Source organism: Asparagus officinalis, chromosome 4, assembly GCF_001876935.1.
Source record: "Asparagus officinalis chromosome 4, Aspof.V1, whole genome shotgun sequence".
NCBI classification, from domain to species: Eukaryota; Viridiplantae; Streptophyta; class Magnoliopsida; order Asparagales; family Asparagaceae; genus Asparagus; species Asparagus officinalis.
In genome coordinates, this window is record NC_033797.1 from 22,936,224 (window position 1) to 22,948,288 (window position 12,065).

General features: G+C 38.0%; 1 protein-coding gene across 1 annotated transcript; it reads right to left on the reverse strand.

The window, feature by feature from the left end:
- Positions 479–8,088, reverse strand: LOC109838351 (DNA topoisomerase 2-like). Its single transcript, XM_020406802.1, is given in 22 exon segments — positions 479–1,295; positions 1,383–1,473; positions 1,566–1,630; positions 1,713–1,896; positions 1,976–2,404; positions 2,498–2,547; positions 2,632–2,818; positions 2,914–3,102; positions 3,184–3,352; positions 3,440–3,573; positions 3,655–3,810; positions 3,894–4,079; positions 4,362–4,526; positions 4,653–4,763; positions 4,844–4,957; positions 5,059–5,268; positions 5,355–5,554; positions 5,633–5,903; positions 6,000–6,066; positions 6,151–6,443; positions 7,509–7,991; positions 7,993–8,088. Coding segments are annotated over 22 exon segments (4,470 nt in total). The 3' UTR covers positions 479–675.

A 12,065-nucleotide genomic window follows, 5' to 3' on the forward strand; every position in this document is an offset into this window, starting at 1 on the left:
AGAAAACTAGAGATTTAAGGGACTACTGTGCAAATAATGTGGTTTGAGAGACTATTTGGCAATTAAGGACAATTTAAGGAACTGATATGCAATTAACCCTATGAGCCCAGGCCCCCTTCGGAGCCAGCTAAACTTGAGGAGTCACCGTTTCAGTTGACATTTTCTTTGATGATAGGGGTGAAAGTAAACCCTGGTAGAGGTCAAGGTAATGGAGGAGGAGCACTAGGAAAGTATAAACAGACGGGCATTTAAGAAGCACTTTTTCAACACTGAAACAAAGATGAAAAAGAGGAAATATGAAGATCGCAGTATGCAAGCAGATGTCAGACCTTTAGAGCTCTTTGGTTATGTAATCAAAACTAACCATAAACAGCATCCAACAAACAGAACACTAGAACTACTGTAGAATTAGAGTAACAATCTGCTAATGCACAAACAAACACACTAAATAAAGACCGAGAATAACACCTGACAGAGGTGAATTTAAAATAATTTTGACTCAGAGACTTTATTTTCTTGTCAACTTTAAAGCGAAAGCAGCGTCACAACAAACCACGGGTTGCTTGCAACCAGGAAAATACATGATTGTAATAGAAAACTTTCTAGAGTTCTACATGTTGGTTCCATGACTAAAAAAGCTCAAGACGATTCAGTTCCCAGTAAAATTTACAGAACTCAATCATCGTCTTCTTCCTCTTCAAAATCAGAATCCTCTGTCACAGGCTCCTCCTCTTCCTCCTCTGATGCACTCTCCACATACGTTACCTTTTTCCTGTTCTCCCTCTTCGGCAGGTTTCTTGTAACCTGAACCACATCACGCCCAGCTTCCAAGTTAACAGAAGATAAGGAACCAACTGAACCTTCACTCTCGGTCATCGACCCTCCTGCTCGACCCAATACAGAACCACTCTTCTTGTTGAAAGGAGACTCCCTCATCTTCCTCACTTTCTTCTCAGGTGATGCATTCTCTACAGGCTTCAACATGTCAGTGATAGCCTTTTGGCTCAAAAGAGATTTTCCTTTAGCTCCTCCGCCTCTCTTTCTTGCAGTTGTCATGGTAGTAGTACCTTTGGCTTTAGCATTTGCTGGTTTTCTTCCTGCTCCGCCTTTTTTCCCTTTAGGGGCAGCTTCCATCATCTCAAAATCTGCATCATCATCACCATCCTCAACAATGGTTGGCATCTCTTCAGCATTCATGTCATCATCATCATCTGATATAGTCAAGGTTGATTTAGGTTTCCTTGCAGCAGCTCTTTTATTTGCTTCTTTCTTTCCCACAGCTTCGGTTTCCATGGCTAAATGAACCAAAGGATACGTATAAGCACCCAAATCTCAGGAATTATTATCAATCACACATGTATAAAAGGAAAAAATATATTTACATGTTTGGTCTGGTGAAGAATCTAGGTTGTATGCAGCCAACCGATCTTTTAGCTCAAGCACTTCATCATCATCACTATCAACTACAGTAGCCTGGATAGATTGAGACACAGCAGATTAGAACAAAGCATATGTACATGTATGAACTTAACATCAAGGCAATCAAATTTAATCAACAGGCAGACCTTCTTAGCTGGAGCTTTCTTCTGACCACCTCGAGGTTTGGGTTTTGCAACTTCAGTTACATTACCTAAACAAAGCAAGACCCTTAGACAATATGTAAACAACCAATATAACCTTCAAAAAAATTATTTTAGGTAATAAATAGTCACCAGCTTCTGTTGCAGTAGATGTTGAACCAACAGTTGCACCGGTTTCTGTAGCTGCTATGCTCTTTGTAGTGTTATTCTTTTTCAGTGGTTTCGGTGCTTTTCTTGAAACTGCAGCACCCTTATTGATCTTCGCTCTCATCTCTTGCCGTGTTTTCGCTGCCACTGCATCTTGTTGGTCATGTTCCTGTACGCAGAGAAAGTGCGGAATGAATGGAGAGGAAAGGTGAATCATGAAAAGAAAACTAAACATTAGTAGAACATACATCTAGCTGCGCTTCTAGAGCATCAAGATCTCTCATCCACAAGGCCCTAGGTGAGGTGCTTCTCAACATCTCAAGCTCATGTTCTAGTCTTTCCTTATCTGCACAGAGCGCTTGAACTTTTTCCAGAGTCAATGTTCCTATTGCCAAGGATAGCAAGTACTCATAATCGCTTGCTTTTACTGCCCCCTTAACCATCTCTGGACTCTCTTCCTCGTTTTCCTCGGTCTCTACGGTGGCTCCCGCAATGGCAGCATCAATGCCTTTTGTCTTTTTTGGGAAAGGAGTAAATCCCTTCTGATGCAGTTCTAGGAACAAGTCCACTCTCTTCCGGTTATTGACAATTATCTCTCCTCTAACAACACCGAGAATGAATCTGACTTTGTTGTCCAGCTTCAAAAGGTCGAACTCAAGGTTGTCCAGCAAAATTTTCTGTGTAATTAGCACAAAACAAAAGTTTCACACTTCGTGTAAATAAAAATTCACTTTGCACAAACTTTTTTGAAGCAACTGCAAAGAGCATACCCTTCTTTTCTCATAGAACTCTAGCCGCAAATGGAAAAAGTCTTCAAGGACTGCAAAGAAAATCCGTATGAAATGTCTGGAAAAAAGAGGCAAGTAGATAAAATCTACACAATCATCTATCACACAAAACTCACTCTGTTCTGGCGTATCATATTTCTTTATAACACCGCTGGGGTCAAACAAGTGCATGTTGGTTGTACTAATCGTATTCGTGAGCTTAAACTTCTTCTCAAGACCTTCTTGCTTCGCAACTTCCATATTCTGCTCCGAGAGCATAATTTCAAAATGCACAGTTGTGTCATCATTGTATGCTTTTTTATCCTGAGAAATATCAAAGAAGAAGAAGAATCAGATTTTTTTTAAATGCAGCATAAGGCCAGAATTACATGGAAAGAAACAGCCTTCTTTCACCTTACCTGGATAAATGGTTCCTTGAATTTATCAGTACCATTCATCATGGCTTCAAGAAACTCGTTATATTCCAATGTCCAACTGCGAATTGGCAGCTCGGTGATTCTCAAAGTACTGCTATCAACCTCCTCTATAATACCTGAGATTGTGTAGGTGACACCAGTTTCCTTTTCTGCTGATTTCCAAATTATACCCTGGTTGAAAAATCAGCATGCATTTTAGTTATATTTATGCAAAATCTCCAAGCAACAAGGACGAAGTTCACAAAATCAGACCTGGAAACCCCGGTACCATGGATCCATTGGCTGCATAGGTTCATCATTCAGCAACCGTCTTACGTTTGCAATGACATCTCTTGGATTGTAATTAGGAACATAGGAGCTCCAGCCAGTCCCAATGCCTTCACTTCCGTTGATTAACACCATAGGTATTATGGGTACGTACCTGACATAATAAGAGTGTAAATAAACACATAAAGTTTAAAAATGTCATAAGTCACAGTGTCGAGGTTAACGAGTATTTGCCAATTACCATGAGGGTTCAATTGATTGCCCATCCTCATCCAAGTAGTCAAGAAGAAGGTCATCATCTTTAGGAAATAAGTATCGAGTTATGGGCGACAAACAGGTGTATATGTACCTGCCGCTAGCAGCATCCTTGCCTCCCTAAGTTGAAAAAAAAATTGTATACATAAGCCAATGAAAAACAATATGCAAGAGGAAAACAAAGAGTTCAGATTAACTTACTCTATTTCTGGTGCCAAATTGTCCGTTTGGTTGAAATAGGTTGATGTTGTTACTCCCCACAAAATCTTGGGCCATTCCAACTATAGTGCTGACAAGACTTTGCTCACCATGATGATATGCCGAATGCTCTGAAACATAACCAGAGAATTGGGCCACCTGCAAGGAAGAGAAAGTCAAGCAGAGAAAGGATATAAGTCTAATAATCTTAAGACTAAAGTGCACAGAAAAAGGAAACAGACCTTAGCTTCCTTGACAAAATTGCGCTTGAAAGCACAGAACAGTATCTTTCTTTGCCCTGGTTTAAGTCCATCGACCATGGATGGTATTGACCGCTGCAAATCTGCCCTGGAGAATAGTATAAGCTCCTTGTTAACAAAATCACTGTATGTGATTTTCTCTCCCTCTTGATCGAGATAAGTACCAGGCTGCAAAGCATTCAAAACCAGTCACTGTAAGCAAAAGCAGAATTTGAAGTGTAACTTAACCAGCCAAAAATACTTAAGTGAATCCCTGAGTTAACCCCAATCCAACCTCACAGCTCCAGTGCAGTTTAAGGGGATAATAAATGCAAAACTGATTTTTTAGTATTGCAGAGAACCCCCTTCACTTTGCCACCCCAGAGTTCATAAAAGGAAAGCTCAAGGTAAAGCTGAGGGTACATGTAGCAGTGTTCTTTAGTAATTACTACCAGAAACAACTGTAATTACCTCAAACTGGCGGAGCCAATTTTTTCTTGCCTCAATCTTTTTCTTGCTGAATGCTAGCTCAATAGCTTCTCCATCTTGGTCGTCAGACCAAATGAAACTTTTCTTGTGCTTCCTTATCTGACGGAAATATTCTTTTCCTTCCTTGGATGTGCTTGTTCCCAGCCCCTAGAAATAGAAAAACATTGCCATGAAACTCAGTAAGCTTAAGTAGCATTACTGCATACTGATAGACAATACTCAACAGTTAGAAACCAATTAGAAACCTATCACATTGATTTTCGAGTAGCATACCTTATAATATTTTATAGTCCAGCCACTAGCATTTCCATTCAAACTTTCCTTCCATGCTTCATATTCAGGCATGCTGTAAAAGGATAATACCTCCCCATTCTTACGACTTGCCTGCACAGCTTTTAAATTAAATTAACTTGTCCAATGATTCAGCAAGTAGATGATCACCCAGAAGTCCACCAGATGCCTACCTTCACAATTGGAGTGATAAATTCTTCCATGAACCCATTAATTTTAAGTAGTGACGGCCAAAACGAATGAATAAAATTAATCAGGAGCCCCTTAATGTGGGAACCATCATGATCCTGTATAAGCAAAGCAGTTGCCCTCAACAACTGGCCAAAGTTTTGGTCCTTTTTGAACTTCCAGATAAAAGCAAGAACAAAGATTAGTTTATAAGCCAAACCTGATCAGTCATAATCATGAGATGACCGTATCTTAAGCCCTTAACAGAGTCATACTTCTTGTCTTGCTGCAAACCAAGGATTTGCTTCAGGTGCTGAATCTCATCATTCTGCATTATCTGCTTGAGGCTTGCTTCTCGGACATTCAGCAGTTTTCCTTTCAGTGGGAAGACACCATAGTGATCCCTACCTACTTCTGAGACACCAGCCACCTAGATAAACACAAGACCCAGACATTATGACTCATAATCTACAAACAGTAATAACACATGAAGATAATATGGTAAAAAGCAATCACCGCGAGAGCCTTAGCTGAATCCCCTTCTGTAAGAATTAATGTGCATTTTTCAGAATTTTTGCCACCAGCATCGTTAGCATCGTCAAGTTTAGGTATGCCCGTAATCTTTTGCCTCTTGGCACCATCAGTTTTCTTCAACTCCTTACTCTGTTTGAAATCAGCCCACGAGAGAAGAGTTTCCACAATTCCTGATTTATCCACTGCAAGGAAAACAATATTCAGCTTATGCATTCAACATTAAATTGAGAGCTGTAGATGAATGAAGAATTAACACCAACCCTTTTTAAGAAACGCTTGAGAGAGCTCGCACTTGGATCCAAAGCTTCCTTGACGAGTAGTCAATGTCTCTTTTGTTTGTGAATCAAAGGCAGGATTGTCAATGAGTGCATTGACAAACACCCATAGATGATTTTTGACATTGTGGGCTTTAAGGTTTGCATTCTTGTTCTTTTTGTTCACAACAGCCATAACATGATTAGCGATTTGACTAGTAACATAATCCACGTGTGTTCCTCCTTTTATCGTGCTGATCCCATTGACAAAGCTGACCTGATGAAATGAGAAGAATAAATTGGATAAGTCTGACAGGAACTTAAGGAAAGAAGCAGCAGGTTAAAGCCAAAAATGAGGGAATTTCATCAATACCTGCTGGAATTGCCCTTCACTTAAACTGACGTAAACTTCCCATCTGTCATTAACTTTCTCTCCAATACTGTAACAACAATAATTAATTATTAAGCCCTGTGTTACACATAATCAAAATCTCGAAACGCAAGAGACTAATTCATCTTTAAACCTTGGGAGGGGCTCATTTCTGCCTTTACTTGCAGATTTGAGGTATAAATTCACATAATCAGAGAAAACCTTGACAGGCAATCGCTGTCCATTCAATTCCACCTTGACACTTTTGCCTAGAGTTCCAGCAATGTCGACCACTCTCTTTTTCATGAGAGCAACCACGTCATCTTCCAGATGAGTCATGTTAAACTTGGCAAGATCTGGCTTGAACGAAACCTTTGTCCAGTTCTCTCCGTCCTTGCATTTGGTGATAGTGGGCTCGGACTTCTTCCCCATGTTTTCTGTGAAAACCTACATCCAAGAATTTTCAATGAACAAAGATCAATTATCCAATGTTCACAGGTTTGAAAATCTAAATACTCAGGTAAATAATTGACCATCAGAACATTGATAACCAGGCCAATCGAACAACTAAATGTTACATAAATGACAAGATGCACTCTAAAAAGACTAACATAACATAGCGTGTAAAAGGCTACCATCAAAGGCAACGATTCTGACTACCCAGGATACAAGATTATATTTGTATGAATACACAGCTAAAAGAAAAATAAAGATCATTACAAACATGCAATTCAAATTTAATCTAGTTTTAATTCGACAATGATACAAACAGCAGTAATTCTATAAGTACAATTCAAAATTCAACTAGCAAAAATGCAGATCTTAAAGCCCTATCCCACTTTATTTACATCCTAGTTTGGCATGGAAACATGAAAAAGAAAAACCTCTTAACAAATTCTAGAAAAAAACATGATAGAATTTAAACAATCAGCTGCCCAAGTTTAAATAGCAGAACAACACATGATCAAATATCCTACGCATACTACTTAAAATACGCAAACCATTAACTATCTTTTTTAGGTTTCACCTGGAATAAATTATAGAAAATTAGCTTCATTCCTGGCTTGCTGGTTTCATCTGACACCGTGGACAACCATGTGAGCATCACAATGTTGAACTATGTGGTTGTACATCGGATTCTATTTGATCTATGTACGTGGGTGTATAGAGATTTCATAACCTTCTTTTAATTTTAAAGCCTGATTTTGAGGTTGAAGCGTAGTAGATCGGTAGTATAGCTCAAAGGGCCAAAACCATAATTGAGCTACCTTGATAACAAATCTATAAATACCAAAATGAAACAACACGCAAAGACCTAAACCCAACTCTAACCAAGACAAGGATATCAAAAACCCAATTCTTAGAACTCCAAAAATAAACCCAATTCCAGTGAGGCTAATCAGATCAAGAAGCATCAAATATCACAAACATAAACCCTAGTTCACGATAAAGTTAATAATCCCTGTTTCAAGAGACCCTAAACCGCAATCCAAATCAAGAAACGATCTTTACCTGCTTATACTTCTTCTGCCGCTTCCCATCAGCCGTCTGAATCACGAACTCCGTCGAAAAGATATTGGTCAGCTTCGCTCCGTAGCCGTTCCTCCCTCCAGTCGTCTTCTTGACATTGTCATCGTAATTACTACTCGTCAACAGATGCCCAAAGATCATCTCAGGGACATAAACCCCCTCCTCCTGATGAATCTCAACAGGAACCCCGTCTCCATTATTATAAACACTGATAAGATTCTGCTCAGGATCGATATCGACCTTAACCGTATCCATCGATGGATCTCGCTGCTTGTTGTCAGCAGCGTTCACGAGGATCTCATCGAAGATCTTGTACAGTCCGGGGACGTATGAGACGGGACGGTGGACCATCTCGCCGTTCTCGTAGACCCACAGATTCGCCGTGTGCTTCTCGACGGAGCCGATGTAGGTATCGGGGCGAAGGAGGATGTGCTCCAGCTGCGTCTTTTTTCTGAATAGAACCTCCCTCGATCGTCTTCTTTCCGCCGCCTGCGGCGCGCGAGGCGGCACGCAGTTTGTGCGGCCGCTGTGCTCGACTGGAGTGGCAGCCTTGCGTGGCCATGCGCCCGGCGTTCGGAGAGGGTGATGGGGACACTGAGGTTGTGTCGATGTGAGAGAAAGTGAGGAGGATGAGGGATTTTTTAAGGGGAGTTAACGGTAAGAGATTTGAAATTTGAAAGCTAGGGTTTGGGCGGGATTTTGAATTAGGAGGAGGAGAGAATGAGAGAGGGGTAAAATGGTAAACTGAAGCTTGAGAGTGCAGAGAGGGGGCAGGGGGAGTGTAGTAAAGTGAAGGAACCTAGAAGATTCTGTGGGATTGGACGACTGAGATTTACCGGGTTTTCGAATTTGAAATGCCTGGGAGAGAGCACGTGAGAGGCTGCAAAGAGGTCGGGGAAAGGAAATACTACTGGAGGCCTTTTGATGGGAAAATTTGCAAAACAGTCCTTTTTTGCTAATTATTTAACAAAATAGATCGTTTTATTAAATAATTAGCAAAATAAACCTCTTTTTAAAAAAAGAGGTCGATTTTAAAAAACAAGACTCAGAAAACATACGGGACTACTAGTCCCGTATGTTTAGAGCCAACTTAATCACGGATTAGTGACTCAGAAAACATACGAGACTAGTAGTCCCGTATGTTTTCTGAGTTCATCTCAATGTTTTGTGAAATTTTCTGAATTCACTAATCCGCGATTAAAATATACGGGACTACTAGTCCCGTATGTTTTCTGAGCTGTTTTGCAAAATAGACCTCTTTTTGGCCTGTTTGCCAAAAAGAGATTTATTTTGCTAATTATTTAGCAAAATGGTCTATGTTGCTAAATAATTAGCAAAAATGGGCTATTTTGCAAATTATCCCCCTTTTTATTTGTGTTTGAATTTAAAAGACGGCCTTACCCCCGAAGTTTTTAACAAATCTCAGAAGTGGCCGTCCGAGAACGTTCGCCCGCGTCGGGGCATTTCGTCATCTCGAGAATTTTTTGGGGAAAGACTTTTTATTGATGAAATGAAATCAATGGGTAGAACTAGAACCGCAAGCAAAAAAAAAGGGAAAAATGCTTCCAGCCCCCAAAAGCTAAGGAAACGTGCTTCCCACCCCCCAAGACTTTGTCAACGGGTGTTTTACCCCCAAAAATAAAGATTCTGTTCTCTGAGCCCCCAGAACACAAAACCCAAGACATTAAAATATGTGAAGACCATAATACCCTTCTCTCTCTCTTTATTTTTTTATTAAAATATGATGAGTATTAGTTTATTATTTTTGTTTTCTCTCTCTCTCTTTATCATGAAGTATTGAGATGATAGTTGAAATGATTGATGAGGATTATTTTATTATTTTTGTTTTTTATTATTTTGGTTATTTGTATTGGAAAATTGTTAAAGTTACGGGTTAATTATTAAGGTTGCGAATTAATTGTTAATGTTACGGGTCAATTGTTAAGGTTATGAATCCTCTCTCTCTCTCTCTCTCTCTCTCTCTCTCTCTCTCTCTTTCTTTTTTTATTAAAATATGATGAGGATTATTTTATTATTTTTGTTTTCTATCTCTCTTTATCATGATGTACTAAGATGATAGTTGAAATGATTGATGAGGATTATTTTATTTTTTTTATTTTTTATTATTTTGGTTGTTTGTATTGGGAGACTGTTAAAGTTACGGGTTAATTGTTAAGGTTACGAATTAATTGTTAATGTTACGGGTCAATTGTTAATGTTATGAATCCTCTCTCTCTCTCTCTCTCTCTCTCTCTCTCTCTATCATGATGTTTCTTTGATGATATTGAAATGATTAAAGAGAATTATTATTTTATTATTTTTGTTTTTTTATTTTTTTTGTATTTTTAGAATATTTGTTGTTAAGGATAATGGTTGGTTGTAAAGGTTATGCATTAATTGTTAAGGTTATGGGTTGGTTGTTAAGGTTACGGGTTTATTGTTAAGGTTATGGGTTTGTTGTGTAGGAAGGTTACGGGTTTATTGTTAAGGTTATGGGTTTGTTGTGTAGGTTACGGATTTGTTGTTAAGGTTACGGGCTTAATTGTTAAGTGTAGGTTACGGATTTGTTGTTAAGGTTACGGGCTTAATTGTTAAGGTTACGGGTTTAATTGTTAAGGTTGCGGGTTTAATTGTTAAGGTTACGTGTTTAATTGTTAAGGTTAAGGGTTTAATTGTTACGGTTACGGTTTATTAATTGTTAATGTTATGGTTTAATTGTTAAGGTTACGGGTTTAATTAAGGTTATGAGTTTAATTGTTAAGGTTACGGGTTTAATTGTTAAGGTTACGGGTTTAATTGTTAAGGTTACGGGTCAATTGTTAAGGTTATGGATCCCTTCTCTCTCTCCCTCGTAACCTTAACAATTAAACCCGTAACCTTAACAATTAAACCGTAACATTAACAATTAAACCGGTAACCTTAATAATTAAACCCATAACCTTAACAATTAAACCGTAACCTTAATAATTAAACCGTAACCTTAACAATTAAACCCGTAACCTTAACAATTAAAACCGTAACCGTAATAATTAAACCCATAACCTTAACAATTAAAACCGTAACCTTAATAATTAAACCCGAAACCTTAACAATTAAACCCGTAACCTTAACAATTAAACTGTAACCTTAACAATTAATAAACCGTAACCTTAACAATTAAACCCGTAACCTTAACAATTAAACACGTAACCTTAACAATTAAACCTGTAACATTAACAATTAAACCCGTAACTTTAATAAACCGTAACCTTAACAATTAAACCCGTAACCTTAACAATTAAATACGTAACCTTAACAATTAAATCCGTAACCTTAACAATTAAACTCGTAACCTTAACAATTAAACCCGTAACCTTAACAACAAATCCGTAACCTACACAACAAACCCATAACCTTAACAATTAAACCTGTAACATTAATAATTAAGCTCGTAACCTTAACAACAAATCCGTAACCTACACAACAAACCCATAACCTTAACAACAAACCTTTAACCTTAACAACCAATCCGTAACATTAACAATCAATGCATAACCTTTACAACCAACCATTATCCTTAACAACGAATATTCTAAAAATAAAAAAAAGAATAAAAACGAAAATAATAAAATAGCAATCCTCTTTAATCATTTCAATATCATCAAAGAAACATCATGATAGAGAGAGAGAGAGAGAGAGAGAGAGGATTCATAACCTTAACAATTGACCCGTAACATTAACAATTAATTCGTAACTTTAACAATTAACCCTTAACTTTAACAATCTCCTAATACAAGCAACCAAAATAATAAAAAATAAAAATAATAAAATAATCATCATCAATCATTTCAACTATCATTTTAGTATATCATGATAAAGAGAGAGAGAAAACAAAAATAATAAAATAATCATCATCATATTTTAATAAAAAAAAGGAGAGAGAGAGAGAGGATTCATAACCTTAACAATTGACCCGTAACATTAACAATTAATTCGAAACCTTAACAATTAACCCGTAACTTTAACAATCTCGCAATACAAACAACATAAATAATAAAAAACGAAAATAATAAAATAATCATCATCAATCATTTCAACTATCATCTCAATACTTCATGATAAAGAGAGAGAGAAAACGAAAATAATAAAATAATCCTCATCATATTTTAATAAAAAAAGAAAGAGAGAGAGAAGGGTATTATGGTCTTCACATATTTTAATGTCTTGGGTTTTGTGTTTTGGGGGTTCAGAGAACAGAATCTTTATTTTTGGGGGTAAAACACCCGTTGACAAAGTCTTGGGGGTGGGAAGCACGTTTCCTTAGCTTTTGGGGGCTGGAAGCATTTTTCCAAAAAAAAAAAACTCGGCGTCTTTCTCCCACCCACTGACCACATTGAATAGGCCAGCCGCCAGCCATCCTATGTGCTACAAAATTCCTCTTCAGCTATTCAGCCCTCTCAACGATTCCTCTAAAGCTGCCTGGTGACTCATTCGAATTGTAAAGCTCACCGATGCATCAAGTTCCCCTCTAAACTTCGCGCGGATGCACCGACTGTGTGT